This window comes from Gymnoscopelus braueri, assembly GCF_963280865.1.
Source record: "Gymnoscopelus braueri genome assembly, chromosome: 18".
Lineage (NCBI taxonomy): Eukaryota > Metazoa > Chordata > Actinopteri > Myctophiformes > Myctophidae > Gymnoscopelus > Gymnoscopelus braueri.
Genome location: NC_137618.1, coordinates 41,513,473 through 41,533,874, shown reverse-complemented (window position 1 = coordinate 41,533,874; position 20,402 = coordinate 41,513,473). Strand labels below are relative to the sequence as shown.

Sequence of the window (20,402 nt, the reverse complement as noted above, 5' to 3'; positions counted from 1 at the left end):
CAGGACCGTATAAAGATTAATGACCCACATGATGTGATTAATGACCACACACACACATGCTGCATGTGGCCTCATTTCCCCCACAGGTGTGGTGACGGTTGGGGAGATATTGAGGAATAAGACCGCTTTCATGTTGGACGTGCAGCGGAACATGGAGTTTGACCCCCACGCTCTCAGCATGCTGCTGGAGAGCCCCCTGCCCAGCAGCAACCTAGTGGTGAGTAAATGTTTTACTTGAGTAAAAGTATCAATACTGCAATGTAGAAATGCAGGTGAAAGTCCGGAATTCAAAATTTACTTGAGTAAAAGTACAAAAGTATCGGCTATTTTCAAATAGCATAGGTATAAAATAGGGCTAAAGTGGTTAATGTATAATTTATAAAGTAATAATTTATATATGCAAAGTAACTAGTAACTAAAGTTTTGTAGATGTAGTGGAGTAGAAGTAAAAGTATAGACAATTGGAAATACTCCAGTAAAGTAAAAGTACCTGAAAATTGTACTTAAGTACAGTACTTGAGTAAATGTAGTTAGTTACTTTACACCACTGGTGGCGAGACACCGGGATCTCTCTCTGTCTCTCTCTCTCGTAGTCTGTTTCACTCTGTGTCTCTCTCTATATCTATCTTACTATTTTTGTCTGTCTCACACTCTGTCACTCTGTCTGTCGCTCTCTCTCTCTCTCTCTCTCTCTCTCTCTCTCTCTCTCTCTCTCTCTCTCTCTCTCTCTCTCTCTCTCTCTCTCTCTCTCTCTCTCTCTTTCTCTCTCCAACCCTTCTCTCTCAAACACAATTATGAATCCGTGTTTGATGTGTGACACGCACGTGTGTGCGCACACACACACACACACACACACACACACACACACACACACACACACACACACACACACACACACACACACACACACACACACACACACACACAGTACTTATACACACGGTCCACGTTAACACACGTGCACAGACACGAATACACACAACACGTGAACGAATAGGCTCAGTAATTATGAAACAAGCATTGAATATTATGTATTCAGTGCTTTCTTGTGGGTTGTAATTGATCATAATTGTCCGCAGTGAGGGGACAATTCAAAAGAAATTAGAAAAAAAAGGTTTTAAAGAAGGTGACACGACCAACTCATCAAATTACATTTGATCGTTTAAGGTGGCCCACTCCTCTTAATTCCTCTTTCTTTACCTAAAGTCTGTATTTTTCATTATTAGGCATTTAGGCATTTCATGAGGCAATTTATGCTCAAACAAAGTGTCGGCAGACGTCTTTGGAATGAGCTGTCTCTGACAGCTCTCAGCTGTTTCCATGGGAACCAGCTAAATGCCTCCAGCGAGATTGTTTATTTTAAGGAAAAGATGGCCACTTATCATGTCACAGTAACGACACTGCCTGGTCCAGCAAGCCGATGAAAATGTCACGTCAGGCCTGCGACCTCGCAACTTTTGACGGCTGACAGTGTACAGTATAAAACAGCATTTAAGCCTGTGTCATGTGTTTGTGGTAAGGCGCTGTCAGCTTGTAGATATGCTATTTTCGACATGAGGATGCTGCAGTACAACAGAGTGTAAGCAAGGTACTGTAGGAAAGCTGAGAGGGATGGCATAGGGCAGTGTTTCCCAAACCATGGGTTGGGATCCATTTGTGGGTCACAGACCCGTATATTGGGTCGCCAGTAAATATCACTTTTTTAGTGTGCTTCATTAAAAAAATAAAAAATATTATTTCAAAAGATTTTACAATTTGAAAAAAAAAATATTGATAAATATATATATCACAATAAATAAATAAATAAAAGTAATGATAATAATAAATAATTTAAAAAACCTAAGCAATACTAAACAATTAATAAAATAAATCCCATAAATAAAAACATATAAAAATGTAACTTTTAAGATGTAGTGAAAATAGCCGATCTACAAGCTCACAATGCGTAGCATCGCGACACACTGTGAGCATGCAGATGGGCTGTTTTCACTAGTTTGGGTTCCCGGGGAGACACATTTCTCTTTTGGGTCTATAGCTCCCGAGCCAAAACCGTTTGGGAACGACTGACACAGGGCATGTGGTGCCTGTGGTGTTAATGGACCCTTTATGGGCTCCATCTGACTCTCTCAGAGGTAAATGAACGCTGAAGATTTGTACCGTGTGCTATTTATTTTTTCCCTTCCCCCCCTGACTCATCAGATCCTCTCCTGGCTGGTCAACCTGCGCCACTGCGATGACTCGTCGTCCCTGAACATGAGCCAGGCAGAGCAGATGGTGTTCCAGGACTTCTGCTCGCTGTCCATCCACCAGTGGTACACCTTCTCTCTGCTGCTGGCCCGACACCTCAACACAGAGAAGCTCATCTACAGAGTAAGGCTTAAAATGGCTTTCTTTTTTGGATCAGTGTTAACCCCAATTGGCATTGGCAGTCAATGTGTTAACTCAAAATGCAATTAGTTTCGGTCACACTGACCTTCATCAGGTATCTCTGATGAATGTCTCATGCATTGACTGCCTGCTCCTACATACTAAAGTAGGTGTGTAAAAGGACCTTTTTAACTGGGTCTCGATGTTTAAAAATGTTTGAGAACCCCTGGTTTAGATAAGGAAAGTATTGTTTTGTCAGAAAGAAAGAAAAAAGGATGTGGTTTATCAGAGGCAGTCACTTTTGTTGGAAGAATATCGGTGTGGTTCAAGAGTATAATAGAGTTTTAGAAAATAACAACAATACCTCCATAAATATTCACCTCTGGCTGTTTGTGGCTTTATACTCACTGAGTGCTCACACAACCCCGGCTAGCTTTCATCAGACCTAAGACATGACCCAATAGCAGAAAAAGAAGTGCTGAGCACCATGAATGCAGAATTAAGGTGTAATATTTCATTGCTGAATGCGGTACAGGATGTTACCAGGGCACTATTAGCCACAGAGCAGCACAACATGTTTACAGCCATTGTTTGTTTAGTATTCCGGTTGACTTTTGCTGCTTTAGGCATTTTTTTGCACCGCTTTCGTTTTGTCTTGAAGTTTCTGTATGTTAGCGTTGTTCTGTGGCGTTTATTATGCAGCTTTCTGTATGGCGTCTGCTTGAGGTCATGGGGTTTTGTTTTATTTATTTATTTCCGTATTGATTGTGTATACCATCGTTAAGTAAGGTTCAAAGTCAAGAGAAACAAATGAAGCGAATGGAAAGAAAAATCTAATGCCAGGAAAGACTGAAAATAGTCAGTGGTGGAAAAAGTACTCAAATGTTTTACTTAAGTAAAAGTATCAATACTGCAATGTAGAAATACTCTGTTACAAGTAAAAGTCCGGAATTAAAAATGTACTTGAGTAAGTGTACAAAAGTATTGGCATCAAAATGTACTTACTTACTTAAAATGTAAGTACCAAAAGTAAAAGTACTAAAATGTTTGAAAATAGCAGATCTACAAGCTCACAACGCGTCGCGACGCGTTGTGAGCTTGTAGATCGGCTATTTTCAAATGGCCTATGTATAAAATAGGGCTAAAGGGGTTAATGTATGTTTTATAACTTAATAATTTACATCTGCAAAGTGACTAGCAACTAAAGTTTTCAAATAATTGTAGTGGAGTAAAAGTACAATATTTGCCCCTGAGATGTAGTGGAGTAGAAGTAAAAGTATAGACAATTGGAAATATTCCAGTAAAGTGAAAGTACCTCAAAATTGTACTTAAGTACAGTACTTGAGTAAAATGTACTTTACACCACTGGTTCAAAGTAAAGAAAAACAAATGAAGCGAATGGAAAGGAAAATAAATGCCGTAAGTCAAAGGCCAGGAAAGACTGAAAATAGCAACAAGTGAAAAGAGAGGAAAGAAGAGAAAAATGAGACAAAATGAGCATCATCATTTTGGTAACGTCAGGTTGGAATGGCTGTAATTCCATGCCTCTAATTTTCATTGTCTCCCTCTGGTCATGAATTTTTTTTATGGCCAGGTGGGGATATGTTTTATCCTTGCTTTTGGTCAAACTAAATTAAATATACATGCATGCATTTCATTTTGAGAAAGGTACACTGTCTGATGTCAGTTATTTATGTTTTGTAATATCGCAATTTAACCATTAAATAAAAAAATATTTTACACTGGTGTCCCCATTTTGGGCACAAAAAAATAATTATGTGACGCATTGTGAGCTTGTAGATGTGCTATTGTACTACCAATAAGTATATGGGGCTTAAAGGGATAGTTCACCAATCTTTTTTTCCTATCGATTAGTCTCCCCATGGAGACTTGAATTCATGGACACAAAGGAGACTCTTTGTGTCTCCTACCGGAACCGCTGCCTAACGGTCCGGTCCGCTGGTCATCAAATGATTGGCTTAGGAATGCGACAACAACAAAAAAATATCCATTGAATTCAAGTCTCCATGGGGTGACTAATCGATAGACAAAAAGTCATTTTGGGGGTGAACTATCCCTTTAAGTAGTTAAGAAGTGGTTTCTTTTTTTCCACCACTTTGTATTAATCGAAACCCTGGGTAACGTTTTGTTGATCTCTCCCCAGATGGTGTTATCTCAGGACATGCAGAGCCTAGTGGGAGTCATGCTGCAAATGGCCTCGTTCCTCACCGACCTGCTGAGCAAGCTAGAGCCTGCCATCGGCCGTCTGGAGAGCTACCTCTCCTCCCTCGGGGATCTCAACCTGGTGGCCAACAAGGAGTTCAGCAGAGTGAGTCACCGGCCCAATAGAACCAGTGGTTCTCAACATGTGGGTCGGGACCCCCAGGGGGGATTTTGCGGGGGTCCCCAGATGACAGTAATGTGACAATTTAAGGACTTTTAAGACCTTTTTAATACCCCCCCCCCCGCTAAAAAAGAAGAAAAAAACCCCCAAAACAAATGCATCAAAAGTAATCAACAAACTATACTATAAAAACTGGCCAAATTGTCAAATAATATAAGAAATAGGCAAAAAAAAATAAAATAGACAAAAATAGCTCACAACGCTGTGAGCTTCTAGATCAGCTATTTTCACATCTGTGGAACCGAGTCAAACTAAATGTAATGCCTCAACTGCTACAATTTCCAAGTGCTTGTCAGGGTGGGGGCCCCCAGGGGTCCTCAGCTCAAACATGATTATTTTTAGAGCATTCGAGCTAGCAGGGTTTGAGATCTACAAGCTACAGCCATGAACTGTCTTTGATCCATTGTGTTAGGTTCTCTCACTACTCGCCCTACAATAAGTATACTGTGTGTGCACACACAACTTTTCTTTTCTATTGTCGCTGATGGGCGGAAACCTTGTACAGTATGTCTAAATCTGTTACTTTTCAGAAAATGAAAAAATATATATAATAAAATAAAACCTTTTCCAATGGATCCAATGTAGTTTTTACAGTATTTAGTCACAGGCTTTGGTCACAGACCGACATAACAACTTGAAACCTGGTGCCACTATTTTGGGCACGTTATTATAGGCAAAACATTTCCGCCATTTCCCCCAAAAATATGTCATATGACAAAGTATAAAATTCCACTTCCTTTTAGTCACATTAAATGCAGTTGGTTATAAACATACTACAGTTTTGCACAGCAAAGGTTTATTAGCTCTGAGCGTGAACGTAACGTGATCTCTAATATAATTGGAATGGACCTTCTTTTGTTTTGACCTTTTGTTCTTTGCATGACCACCAGGTGGCGAGAAGTGCGGACCCGTCAAAACCCATGTCCCGCACGGCTACGTTCACCACGCTGTCCAGAGCCCTGTGCAGTAAGGGCATCCTGGCTGTGTTTGGCATCTCCAAGCTGACCATCATGTCGGAGACGGACCCCTCCTTACCGCAGCAGCAGCAGAGAGAGGAGCTGATCAAGCAGTTCAAGATCCCACATGATGCTTGTATGTTATAACTCTATGCAACCTTGGAGATGCTTTTTTTGTTGTGGTGGAAAAAGTATTCACATTTATTGAGTAAAAGTATCAACACTGCAATGTAGAAATACTCCGTTACAAGTAAACGTCTGGAATTCAAAACTTCAAAGATCAAAGAGACAAAGACTTGATTAAAAGTACAAAAGTATTGGCATCAAAACGTACTTAAAGTTCCAAAACTAAAAAGTACTCATTATGCAAATGTCCCATTTCGAGTTTTCAAATGCTTAAAAATAGCCGATCTACAATCTCACAATGCGTCGCATCGTGACACATTGTGAGATTGTAGATCGGCTATTTTCAAAATGGCCGAAATGTTGAAGTGGTTAATGTTATTATTATTACATTATGTTATAATGTAATAATAATCTAAATCTACAAAGTAACTAAAGATTTCAGATAATTGTAGTGGAGTAAAAGTAAAAAAACATGCCTTTGAGATGTAGTGGAGTAAAGGCAAAGTATTGGAAATTCGAAATACTCAAATAATTTACTTAAGTACAGTACTTGAGTAAATGGACTTGGTTACTTTCCACCACTGTTGTTTACATTATTAGACAGTGTTTTGCTTTATCCAGACTGGATAGTAAAGAGAGACAGTGAGGCAGGAAGGGAGAAGGCCATCCAACACAATGGTCTCCAGCCGGAATTGAACCAAGGACGTTGCGTGGTCGATGCACCATCCTGTCGTCTACCAGCACAGCCCTTTGTATTTTTAGCCCCGCTAGTGGCAGCTAGGGCTCTAAGGATGGCGATCGGTCAAACACTTTGGTCCCAAACAACCTCGAAAACTACTGTCCAGATTGTGATGGTATTTTGTTGTGCACCAAAAATTTCAATTTTGCACACAAGTTACCTCATAATCTAACTGGCATATTTCAGGGATCTAAGTAGAGGGAATGCGAGCACTTCTTCAATCAAACATAAGCAATACGAGAACCTTGCCGGGTGCACGCCTCCACTAAGTCTTAACATGAAGAGAATGATGCCAGCACTCACGTTCTGCCCTTCGGGCACTTATATATTTTATTTTAAAGTAAGACATGCGTTTCAGCTCTATGCCTTCATCAGCCTGCACTAATAAGAAGTGCCTGAGGGAGTGCTGGCATCATTATCTTTATTTTAGATTTCAGAATCAACCTTACTGATTCTCATGGCTTTTCCTCTATAGCACCACCCTTAGACTCAGATTCCTGCAATTTTTTGTTTTGTTTTAAAATGTGCATTTTACTATAATAATTTAGTGTATAACTTAGTGAATATACAATATATACCCCCCACCCCCCCCATTCTGGTACTAATAAGAATACTACAATTGTAATTCTAAATCAGAGTCAGTGTTGATTTCGTTGACTAAAACTATGACGAAATATATTGTCAATTTCGTCAACAAATAAAAACTAGACTAACATTTAGTGAGGGACTAGTGGAGAAGAGATCCAGTAGAACTAAGACAAGTCATTTTATGTTTGGTTGCGCTCAGGTGTTGCACTCTGAAAATAGCTGTAGATCAACTGTAGATCAACTGTAGATTTAGTCGACTAAAACTAGACAAAAACTAAAACATTTCAGATGACTAAAATATGACTGAAACTAACTGGAATTTTATTCAAAAGACTATGACTAAAACTAAATAAAAATGTGCTGTCAAAATCAACACTGCTAGAGCCCTGTGGGACCACAAGCAGGGATTTTAGACTCTTTCCTGATGCTGAGATACGTGCTGCTGTCTGAACACAGTGAAACGTACAGAGGGCATGGAAGATGGATGTGGACTTTGTTCTCTTGTGTCATTGTTGCTATTGCCTACTGTCTCTGCTCACTGTATGGTTTATACAGCTTAGAAAAATACATTTTACGCTATGAGAACACCAAGGGCACTGTTTAGACTACGTATGGTGCAAGGTGGCGCATGCTCTAAAGTGCCGGGTGCGAATGCCTTGGAGTACCGTATGTTTAACTCTAATTTAGCTAGATAGACGGCGGACAAATTGGTCGTAAATTATGTTACAAGGCGCAAAGGGGTTGTATTTAGTCTCTGAATTAGTCATGGGTGTGTTTTAGTCGTAACATGATTGAATTAGAGGTGATTGTGGAGTGAGATTTCCCCAGTTTGGTGCAATAAAAATGTTATGTTTTCCAGTGATAGAATATGACCTTCTCACATGGTTTGAAAAGAAAGTGAACTGACCTACTGAGGTATTTGTTTGGTAAAAGGTGATTTAACCAAAAAATATTGGTTAAATCACGTTTTATTCTTTGAACTAAGTCCCAAATAAGTCATTGTTAGCTTTAATGTGAAAATGTCTGATGATCTGATGGTTCTCTGATGCTCTTCGTTCTGTCTGCAGCTCCGTTCTGTATGAGCCTCTACCTGGACATGGTCAACACCACAGGGGGCGCCATCGCCTGGGCCTTCCTCAAGCCCATGCTCATGGGCCACATCCTGTTCACCCCTAACACGCCCCTCACCAGGGCCATCATGGAGAAGGTACACATGCTGAAAAAAAGAGAGGAAAAAAACTGATTTTTGAACCACTTTGAACTTGCTGTCCCTAGTTTGGGCCAGTGGTGGAAAAATCACTCAATTTGTTTACATTAGTAAAATCAATACCGCAATGTAGAAATACTCTGTTACAAGTAAAAGTCTGGAATTCAAAGTGTACTAAAATTACAAAAGTATTGGCATCAAAATGTACTTAAAGTGTCAAAAGTAAAAGTAGTCATTATGCAGAATGTCCCATTTCAAGTTTTCAAATGTTTAAAACATCTTTTGAAAATAGAAGATCTACAAGCTCGTAGATCTGATCAAATGGCCGAAATATAATGTAAAGTGGTTAATGTATTTTTAAAAATAATAATCAAAATGACCCCGTTCCCTCTCTCTCTCCACAGTCCAACAGCACGCTGCAGGAGTTCGCCAACCTCAGGTCGTACTCTGAAGACTGGATCGAATCCTCCAGCTACATCTCCAAGTCGGCCAAGCTCCTCACTGACATGTTGCCAATGCTGCAGGTATACCATGACTCAGCAGGTTTAGCTCGTCTACCTCCATTGTCCGGCTTTCCGTATCTCCGTCCATTCATGCCTCCGCTCGCTTCCTTTGTGAAAGTACAGAGATAAACTCTGCAGTGGCATTCGCCAAGTTTTTTTCTCTCTTTTCTGTCCTCCTCACTCCCCCCCCCCCCCCCCGTTGGCTCAATCTTAGCCCATTAAAGCCTGAGGCCGATTCTTCAAAATGTCGCTATATCAGTGTTTCTCACGTTTTTTATGTCAAGGACCCCACAAATGTATTTGGCTGTGGACGCCCATCTCAAAATATGTTGTTCCAGGGACCCCCCAGAAGCAAAGATTTGACTTACAAATGTTCGCTTTAAAAATATATATATTCAAAGATTTGCACACATTTTCAATTTTTTTCTAAAATAGCAGATCTACAAGCTCGTAGTGCGGCACTCGCTACGAGTGTATCTGCTATTTTTGAATAGCCAAAGAAATCTAAAAATGACACAGATGCGTTGCCAGTCTTTATGGCTTAAACATTATGCGATGTCTCTTTCTCCAACCACCTCCCCAATCCCCCCCATCTCACCTTCCTCTTCTCTTCTCTCCCCCGCCAGAATTCCCTCGGCAATTCCTTTGTGGAGAACTTCATTCAGATGCAGACGAACATCAATGTCGGCAGCATGAAGGACACGCTCAGCAACTTCTGTGAGTGTGTGCGCTTTTTTGAAGGCCCTGGCGTGCTGGCTTTTTTCAGAACGGCACGTAGCGCCGGGGCTCACTCTCACATCCTGTGCTCTCCCTTTGCCTGTAAAATATCCCGAATATCAAAAGAAATGAGCCTGCCTCAAAAGGTTTCACAGGAATCGTTTCAAGCCGCCTCAATGTGTTTCTCCCTTAACCCAATCAATCCGGGAACACATGTCCTTTTTTCTGTCATTTTAGATTTCTTTGGCTATTCAAAAATAGCAGATATACAAGCTCATAGCGCGGCACCGAGTGCCGCGCTACGAGCTTGTAGATCTGCTATTTTTGAAAAATCATGAAAAGTTGTGCAAATCTTTGAGTATATATATTTTTAAAGCGAACATTTGTAACTATTTGTAAATATTTTATTCCAGGGACACCTCCCAGAAGCAAAGATTTTGCTTCTGAGAGGGGTCCCTGGAATAAAATATTTTACAAATGTTTGCTTTAAAAAAATATATATTCAAAGATTTGCACACATTTTCCTCGATTTTTCAAAAATATCAGATCTACAAGCTCATAGTGCGTCACTCGGTGCCGAGCTATGAGCTTGTATATCTGCTATTTTTGAATAGCCAAATAAATCTAAAATGACAGACATGCTTTCCCGGATTCAATGGGTTAAAAGCTGGAACGTGCCCTCGACACCCCCATTTGACTATGCACATCACATTAATGTATTATTTACGAGATCCATTTATCGTCCTATTTAATTCAATTACCCCCCCATCTCATGTCTATATATATATATCTTTTAAAGAGGATGGAATGCTTGCATTTACTGTTGGCAAAAAAAATCATATTTTCTGACACAATATTCTACAACGCATACACGCTATAAGCCTGTGTTGATTTGGTTTAACATTTTGGTTATAACTAAATTATAAAAAACTATATATTTTAGTTATTACCTATCTAGTCTTAATCTTAGTCTTAGTCTTTTGAATAACACAACATTTAGTTTTAGTCCTATTTTAGTCATCTGAAATTGTTTAGTCTTAGTCTAGCCTTAGTCGACTAAATATCAAAATCTTAGTCTTTTAGTCTTAATCTTAGTCAACAAAATTAAATGAACACTGCCAGGGTTCATTTTGACAGCAAATTCTGATTTAGTCTTAGTCTTTTGAATAACACACCATTTAGTTTTGGTTCTATTTTAGTAATCTGAAATTGGTTAGCCTTAGTCTAGTCTTAGTTGATAAAAATCTTGGTCTTTTAGTCTTTTAGTCTTTTAGTCTTTTAGTCTTTTAGTCTTAGTCAACAAAATTAACACTGCTATACCAATATATTTCGGTGTGGTTTGATCCAATGTTGTTGCTGATGTTGTTCTTGTTTTTGGTCACACAGCAAACATGACGGTCATGCTCGAGAAGAACCAAGAAATCCTGAAGCAGATCACCACCTTGTCCAACCTGATGGTCAACATCTCCTCTTGCATTAAGTTTGACCGCTACCGCGGCTTCGACACCGCCGAGGAACTCAACTCCGTGGCTCAAGACTTGGCCAAAAACCGGGACCTTTATGGAAGTGAGTACCGGTAATAGATTCTGTGTGACGGGAGACTGAAAACATGGGCAAGCCTCTTGGCGTGTGCAGAATTCTGTCTGCAGAGGCTCTCCAAGAATAGAGCAATGCACCTTCAACGTTCTTTGTAGTGTGAGGCTTTAAACCAGTACAGTACACACAGTACAGTTTCAGTTCAGCATGTTGTCACTGGGGCATGAAGACTACTGGCCTTTTATCTCCATAGAGTTATTTACTGTAGTTTCTTTCTCTTCTTAAAAGGACCCCTGGCTAATAAGCCAAATATGCCTTAATACATTACAATTGTCCTCTATAACTTGAATGTATGATTAAAAACACCTTAAATATTGTATTTATTTTAGAAACAGTTCATCTTTCACTCAATAGGGGCAATGCCCGTCGCAAGTTGATGATGTCATTTGTCTATGTGTGGTCTAGTCCTATGGAATTATGGAATGCATGTGAAAATAAAAAAAACAACTTAATTCTTCTTAAGGTTAATATGAGCATCAAATCAATATTTTTTTTTTTGCACAGGCATTCCATAAATTCCATAGGGCTAGACCACACCTCATGGACAAATGACATCATCAACTTGCGACGGTCATTGCTCCTCTTGAGTAAAAGATTAACTGTTTCTAAAATAAATACAATATTTAAGGTGTTTTAAGAAAAATATGTTAGTTATAGAGGGCAATTATAATGTATTAAAGCATATTTGGCTTATTAGCCAGGGGTCCTTTTAACACATTTTTTTTTTACTAAATTTTTATCCCACGATTTTGTAACCCTATTTTTTACACCCAGTGCCAATTGTCTATGTAATCCTGGGCACTACCTTCCCTCTGCCAACCTAGGGAGGCCAGGGCCGAGCTCATGCCTCCTTCAATGCATGAGAGCCAACTGACCTTCTTGTCACCTGACAGGGGAGAGTTTCCCTGGTTGGACGTAGCGCGTGGAAGGAACACGTTATTCCAACCAGTTCCCTTCCCCTCCATCAGGCGCCCCGGCTGGCCAGGGGGAGGCAGTATAGTGACCAGGATTACTGCATGTTTTTGTGAGGGTACCTACCCTAGGAGACACGGGGAGAACATGCAAACTCCACACAGAAAGGCCCTTTCACCAACCCCACCTAGGGTATGGGCACTGATGACGCGGAGGAGAGAACACGCCCCCAGCGCCCACAGCGTCCCCTGCGGGAATCGAACCCAGGACCTTCTAGCTGTGAGGCTAGAACAATTTATACAATTTAGGCTGAAATCAGAGTAAACGGCATGAACCCTAGTCAGCAAACAACAGGATAGTCACGTAGTAGGTTAATATGGAACCTAGCACCTGTCTAAACAACATGCTATCCAATTTACATTCTTCACATTGTAGTCAAGAAAAACTAATCTAAATTAAAAAAACAAGAACAAGTAAGCAACTTAGTATATCTGCATAGTATAAATAGCGTCTGTAGAAAGTATTGTATGTTAACCCATTGAGGCCTGAGGTTCCGATTCTGCAAAATGTCTTCTAAATCCTAACGGTTTTCTGAAAAAACGTATGTTTCTGTATCAGTGGTTCTCAAACCTTTTCATGTCAAGGACCCCCAAAACGATAGGAATTTGGCTGCGGACCCCCATCTCAAAATACTTTGTTCCAGGGACCCCCAGAAGCAAAGATTTGAGTTACAAATGTTCGCTTTAAACAATATATATTCAAATATTTGCACACATTCTCACGATTTTTCAAAAATATCAGATCTACAAGCTCGTAGCGCGGCAATCGGTGCCGCGCTATGAGCTTGCATATCTGCTATTTTTGAATACCCAAAGTGTAAAATAATGCTTTTTAGCTTAAATGAAAAAGTTACACAGATGCGTTCTTGGTCTCAATTGGTTATAAAAGAAAAAAACAACAGACAAGAAGGGACACAAGGAGAGAGGAGTGTTGGGGGTTATAGGTGGAGTCTGCAGAGATGTGTCTGAAAATGAAGAGTTCACGGCGGAGTTTGTTCAACAGCTGGGAAGCCAGAAAGGAGAAGAGTCTCTCGGACGTGTGCAGCATTCATTGGCCAGGGAGTTTTATATGGGATAGTTTGAACAAACGTCCTGTGTTAGCTGATCTAAGTGAGCATGTTGCGGTGTCGTGGATCATGTCCTAAAAGGGCGTCGTGCCCTTGATTGCCTTGTAAGGCCCAGCGTCAGTGTTTTGTACTGGGTGTAGGCAGCAACTGGAAGCCATGCAGCGAAGGGAACGCAAAACGGGGGAGACAAGTGAAACTCTGGGGAAGTTGAAGATCAGACGTTCTGCTGCATTCTTGATCATTTTGGAGGGGCTTCATTTAGCATGCGAGAGAGGGAGAGCAACAGAGAGAGAGAGAGGGGGTAGAGGCGGTGGATGAGGGATGCAAAAGGCTAAATCTCTAAGGGGAATAGGCCCTGTCTGTATAGAACTTGAAATTGGTGGCTGGTAGGAGGAGTTTAGCATGGCGTGATCGACGGTGGCACTTCCAGGGTTTTCCATAACTTCACGTCTGTCTTCAAACGAGGCGAAACGAGATCCTGAGGTGGTCTGTCTCAGTGTTGATTTCGTCGACTAAAACTATGACGAAAAATGTTCGTCGACTACCTTTTTTCACTGACAAAAACTAAACAAAAAATAAATAAAAAGTAAACTAAGCTATGATGACTAAAACTAAGACTAAATATATTGACGATTTCGTCAACAAATAAAAACTAGACTAAAATGTTAGGGAGGGACTACTGGAGAAGAGATCAAGTAGAACTTACACAAGTCATTTTGTGCTCAGGTGTTGCACTCTGAAAATAGCAGATCTGCAAATTCACAAGCGAGCTTGTAGATCAGCTATTTTCAGCATGCAACCAAGTGTAAAATCAGCCATTACGACGCCATCAAGGCACTGCCAAAATACATTTTTGTCGACTAAATCAACTGTAGATTTAGTCGACTAAAATATTATGATATTTAGTCGACTAAAACTAGACAAAAACCCAAACATTTCAGATGACTAAAATAGGACTGAAACTAAATGGAATTTTATTCAAAAGACTATGACTAAAACTAAATCAAAATTTGCTGTCAAAATCATCACTGGTCTGTCGTTCAGGTGTCATCTTCAAGCTTCCCAAAGACGAGGGCTCATCCAAGAATGATGCTGGGTCCTCCTCCAACTCCTCCTCCACCTCCTCCACCTTCAGCTCCACCCTGCCTCCCAGAGTCCGCTACACCATCCGCATGCACATGGACAACCTCATGCGCACCGACAGGGTCCGCACGCCGTACTTCGTGCGGGACCACCACATCTCGGCCGCCATGACGCTGCGCTACAACCGCGGCTTCATCTACCTGCAGGAGAGCATCGACCGGGCCATCATCGAGACCCAGGCGGGGCAGAAGGTCACGGAGCCCGCCGTCCAGCTGCAGCCCTTCCCCTATCCCTGCTTCATCCGAGACGAGTGAGTTGGCCCACACACACACAGCACAAAGCACACAGCACACACACACAGCACACACACACGCACACAAGCAGCAAACACACACACACACGAGCGGTGGTGGGAAAAGTACTCAAATGTTTTACTTAAGTAAAGAGTATCAATACTGCAATGTAGAAATACTCTGTCGCAAGTAAAAGTCTGTAAATAGCAGATCTACAAGCTCACAATGCGTCACATCGCGACACATTGTGAGCTTGTAGATCGGCTATTTTCAAATGGCCAAAATGTATATAGGGCTGAAGTGGTTAATGTATGTTTTGTAATGATAATCAAAAGTAAAAGTGGAAGTAAAAGTACTGAAAATTGGAAATACTCCAGTGAAGTAAAAACACCTAAAAAATTTACTTAATTACAGTACTTGAGTACATGTACTTTGTTACTTTACACCACTAGACACATACAGGCACGCACGCACGCACGCACGCACGCACGCACGCACGCACGCACGCACGCACGCACGCACGCACGCACGCACGCACGCACGCACGCACGCACGCACGCACGCACGCACGCACACACACACACACACACACACACACACACACACACTCACTTACAAGGGGAAATAGACACAAATAATACACATGCCTCTCACACATGTATACGTACTCCCCCAAGGGTACAGGTACTATTATGAAATAATCCATGCGCTCTCAATATTCATTTGTTTTGAGTTGATTAACTATTCATTCATGGGAATGGTTGAGAAGTGGTTTTGTGTCGTGCACATTAATATTCATTCACTACATAGTACATACTATATAGGCACAGCTATATACGCGTAGAGTACACGTTGCCCTCAAGACCCCTGGCTTACCTCACCGTTGCAGAATGTATACCTCGCCTCCCCCCTGTGTACATCCAATACAACGGTATTGTTCGTACATCCAATGCGACATTGTTTAGGCATAAACTTTACACAGTGTATCAATACAGTGCATTGTTTCTAATAAATCACGCCTCAACATAATGGCTGTGGCTTTGAGTGCCCCAGAGAGCTCCTTAAGCCATTCAATCCGGGGGAACGCATACTGTGTCCATTTTAGATATTTTTTTTATAGCTATAACCATTATTTTTATACTTTGGGCTATTCAAAAATAGCAGATCTACAAGCTCGTAGCGCGGCACCGAGTGCCGCGCTACGAGCTTGCTGATCTGCTATTTTTTTTTAATCGTGAACATTTGTGCAAATCTTTGAATACATATATTATATATATACAACTTTTTTACTCAAATCTTTGCTTCCGGGGGGTCCCTGGAACAGCATATTTTGATGGGGATTGGCTGCCAAATACATAATAATTTTGGGGGTCCTTGACAAGAAAAAGTTTGAGCACCGCTGATATAGCAACAATCGTTTTTCAGAAAAATTAAGACATTTGTTGATTTGTTATAAATGTTTGCTTTAAAAAATATAATATATTTATTAAAGCAAATCTTTGAATATATATTATATATTCAAGGATTTGGAAACATATTCCACGATAAAAAAAAAAATAGCAGATCTACAAGCTCATAGCGCGGCACTTGGTTAGCTTGTATATCTGCTATTTTTGAATAGCCCAAAGGCATCATAAAATGACACAGATGCGTTCCCGGTTGTAATGGGTTAAGACAGCGTTGATATGTCACCGCTGCAGCAGTAGGCGGCGGCTGGCTGCCTCTCATCCATGTGTGAGATATGGTGATCCTTCGCCACTGTGCAAGTCCTGATTTATTACTCAACAGCACAATTCCCGATGCCATCGCTGTGAAATATGACTCTTGTGTTATAATAAACACCGTGCGCTCACTTCCCATGCATCAACACAAGCTGTGATTAGGGGAAGGAAGAGGACTAAATTTGATGGGGATCGACGGGGACACGACTTTTCCCCAGTGATCTCTTTTTGCACGCATGAACTCAAAGTGGGGTCCGGGGACCCCCAGGGGTCATCGAGGGGGTTCCGGGGGCTCCCCAGCAAAATGAGGAACAGTCTAAACATTTGTCTCTATTTTATTTTCCGGCTATTCAAAACTAGCCGATCTACAAGCTCACTATGCATTGCGATGCGACACATGGTGAGCTTGTAGACGGCTTTAAAAATATATATATTTTGGACAATCTCGAGCATTTGGAAAACTTTTTACATCAAAAGTCTTGTCTTAATGGGGGTCCTTGGCACAGAATAGTTTCAAATGGGTTTTTGATGTTGTCAACAATGAGTCCAGGTTGTGTGAGTGTGGTGACATGATTTTTTGCCTTGGTGCTGCTCAGGTACCTGGAGGCCATCTCCTTTGTGTTCCCCCTGATGCTGATGATAGCCTGGGTGCTGTTCGTGGCCGACTTTGTGAAGAAACTCGTCCACGAGAGAGAGCTGAGACTGCACGAGGTAAGACTCGCGAGCATTTCAGGACTAGATGAGTCATTGTGTCAAGACAGATAACTGACCGCACAACATGTTTTCACCCTCTGACCTAGTACAATCTGACCGCACAACATGTTTTCACCCTCTGACCTAGTACAATCTGATTAAGAGCTGAAACATAGCATGGCAGGTATGCATGTTATGCATGTAACTACTGGGTGTGTTTCCCTCCGATCACAATGACTTGTTTTAGTTTTTTAAGACAGGGGGGAAAACTGTGACACCAACATTGCCTAACCTATGTTTATTGCTGAATAACAACCGCATTCATTATCGTCCGCACAAAAACTCACCAGATAACTTTTGGCTGCAATGCAACATTGTGATACTCTCAATTTATTCATTGTGGGTCAATAAAAGAAAGATTGTTTCATATAATAATTTCAACGGTGACTCCCCCTGCCCTGTTCACAGATGTTATGAAAATACACCATGTTCCATAGGAACACACACACACACACACACACACACACACACACACACACACACACACACACACACACACACACACACACACACACACAGGCGCGCAGGCACGCACGCACACACACACACGCAAATGTAATCAGGCAGATATAGATATTCCTCTGTTCCTATCTTCTCTGTCAAAATCTGTATTGACCACAGCCGCTGTGCGCTAAATGCAGCGGTGTAACATGTACATTAACTTGAGTTCTGTACTTAATTAAGTACTAAAGTATGTACTTTGCTTATGTTTTTGGTAGCTTAATACAAACATTGTACAAAATAGTGTACAAATGGACGGGTCCGTTTTGGCCCTTACGGGTCCAAACGGACTATTTTGTACACTATTTTGTTCCATTTGTACACTCTCAGAGTTATGGTGGTCCTTGCAATTAAAACGTTCGAGAACCACTGGTATTGTAATTGTGTAGCAGACGTAAAGTCCACACACCAGCTCTGACAGTGGGATGAAGACCGGTTCTGGAAACGGTTCCAAATGTGAGGGAAACACTTCCTGGTTCCTCAATGGGGGATCCGGTTCCTCCTCCGATTCCTCCGGTTTCGTATCCCAACATTAGTTGGTTTTGGGGACCCCCAGGGGTCCTTGTGGGAGTTCCAGGGGGTACCCAGCTAAATGATGGTTAGTTAGGAACCAAATGGACCCTTATGGGTCTGTAACTCTGAGAGTGTACAAATGGAACCAAATGGACCCTAACGGGTCCATTTGGTTCCATTTGTACACTCTCAGAGTTAAATTAACATTGATTTTACAATATAAATTGGGGTCCCAGAGATAGAAATGTCATTAAATGGGGGTCCTTAGCCTCATGCATGTCAAACTGGGGGTCCTTGAAATTAAAATGGTTGATAATCACTGCTAGAGCCGTAAAAATCTTCTCTTACGGGGGTCCCTGGCATATCTTTTCAAATGGGAGTCCGCGGGCTAATAAGTGTCAATTTGGGGGTCCTTGGCACGCAAAAAGTTTGAGAATCAATGAGCTAAACCCTCTCCCCTCTCTCTCTCCTCACCATCTCCCCAACAACAACCAACCACCAAACAGTACATGAAGATGATGGGCGTCAACCCGCTCAGCCACTTCTTCGCCTGGTTCCTGGAGTGCGCCGCCTACCTCGTCTTCACCATCTTCATCCTCACGCTGGTGCTGAAGTACGGCCGCATCCTGCCCAACAGCGACGGCTTCCTGCTCTTCCTGTACTTCTGCGACTACGGCCTGAGCATCGTGGCCATCAGCTTCCTGGTCAGCTCCTTCTTCGACAAGACCTACATCGCCGGCCTGAGCGGCAGCCTGGTCTACGTGCTCTGCTTCTTCCCCTTCATCGTCATGATGGCGCTCGAGTCCAAGCTCAGCTTCGCCGCCAAGAGCGCCCTGGTGAGAGATATGTGGTCGCGTTAAGACATGGGAACACATCTGTTTGCAACCACTTAAACTGTTATTTTATACTTTTGGGCTATTCAAAAATAGCAGATCTACAAGCTCATAGCGCGGCACCGAGTGCCGCGCTATGAGCTTGTATATCTGCTATTTTTGCTAAATCTTGAAAATGTGTTCAAATTTTTCAATATATATATTTTTAAAGCGAACATTTGTAACTCAAATCTTTGCTTCTGGGGGTCCCTGGAACAAAACATTTTTAGATGGGGGGGGTCCGCGGCCAAATACCTATCATTTTGGGGGTCCTTGACCTGAAAAAGAAAAAACAATGACCAGAAACAGGGTTAAAAAAAAAAACTCCACCGTCCTTAAAAATGAATGTCCTTAAAAATGAATGAAAGCAGAGACATTGATTTAGCCCCCAACCCCCCACCAACCCCCCCATCCCTCACAATTCCATCTCTACTGGCCGTGTGATGGAGTATATCTCTGTCGTCGGGCAGAAACCTCTTATCTCCATCTTCTAACTTTGTGTGTTTTTTTTCGTCAATTAACGTCCTACTCGATCATACTACAAGCGTCACACAAAAGCATCAAAAATAGCAGATCTACAAGATCGGCAAGCTCAAAACGCGTCGCTTCCCGCCGCGTTTTGAGCTTGTCGATCTGCTGTTTTGGCAATTTTTTTATTTGCATCCTGAAAAGTCACAGTTTTGGACATATGAGGTTTCCACCCGACAGAGACGATGATATGCGCTTCATGTTGATTTGGCTCACTACAAGCTGGGGAAGAAAATGCACAAATCTGTGCCACACTGTGAGATCAAACACAGACCTCCTCAGGATCTCAATCCTTAGGTTTTGTTCTTATCACACTGAATGTTTCACTGTAGACATGGGAAAACAAACAGACCAGAGTGCTGTACAGTTTGACACTGTGAAAGAACTGTTTGTAATCTAGTATCATAACAGATCACACACACACTGTTATACTCCTGTGTCTCTGTATTTATAATTTATATAAATGATCTAAGGGAGGGATGTGATGTCTGAGGGGCTTATTTTCCAATTACGTATTTTGCCCACTTTCAACTTGGCGTCCCTTATTTGGGCATGTCATTATGATTATTACAATGTATTTTTATAGATTTGCCAAAAATACAAAAAAATAAATTATAGCAAAAATAGCTGATCTACAAGCTCACAGCACATCACATCATGATGCATTGTGAGCTACAAGCTCATTGTGAGCTTGTAGCTCACAATGAGCTAGCTAGCTAATTATACCAATTTTGAAAATATTTTAAATGTATTTTTTTGCACAATACCTTTCTACGGCAGAGTATGAAATAGGTCTTTAATGGTAAATGCTGCAACCCTCGAGGTAGGATACCCATGTTATATGGGTATAAATAAAGACACATGCACACCTACACGACTAGTGATGTACTGTACTAT

At 41.4% G+C, this 20,402-nt stretch overlaps 1 protein-coding gene across 2 annotated transcripts in view; it reads left to right on the top strand.

Moving 5' to 3' along the window:
• Positions 1 to 20,402, top strand: part of abca12 (ATP-binding cassette, sub-family A (ABC1), member 12) — a 163,537-nt gene that overhangs the window by 72,477 nt on the left and 70,658 nt on the right. For both annotated transcript variants that reach the window (XM_080456466.1, XM_080456465.1), the window contains exons 36-46: positions 87 to 217; positions 2,200 to 2,370; positions 4,532 to 4,696; positions 5,662 to 5,863; positions 8,248 to 8,387; positions 8,792 to 8,911; positions 9,517 to 9,607; positions 10,994 to 11,173; positions 14,286 to 14,634; positions 16,935 to 17,049; positions 18,612 to 18,941. In XM_080456466.1, the coding sequence (XP_080312592.1) occupies positions 87 to 217; positions 2,200 to 2,370; positions 4,532 to 4,696; positions 5,662 to 5,863; positions 8,248 to 8,387; positions 8,792 to 8,911; positions 9,517 to 9,607; positions 10,994 to 11,173; positions 14,286 to 14,634; positions 16,935 to 17,049; positions 18,612 to 18,941 (1,994 nt within the window). The remainder of the gene's footprint in view (positions 1 to 86; positions 218 to 2,199; positions 2,371 to 4,531; positions 4,697 to 5,661; positions 5,864 to 8,247; positions 8,388 to 8,791; positions 8,912 to 9,516; positions 9,608 to 10,993; positions 11,174 to 14,285; positions 14,635 to 16,934; positions 17,050 to 18,611; positions 18,942 to 20,402) is intronic.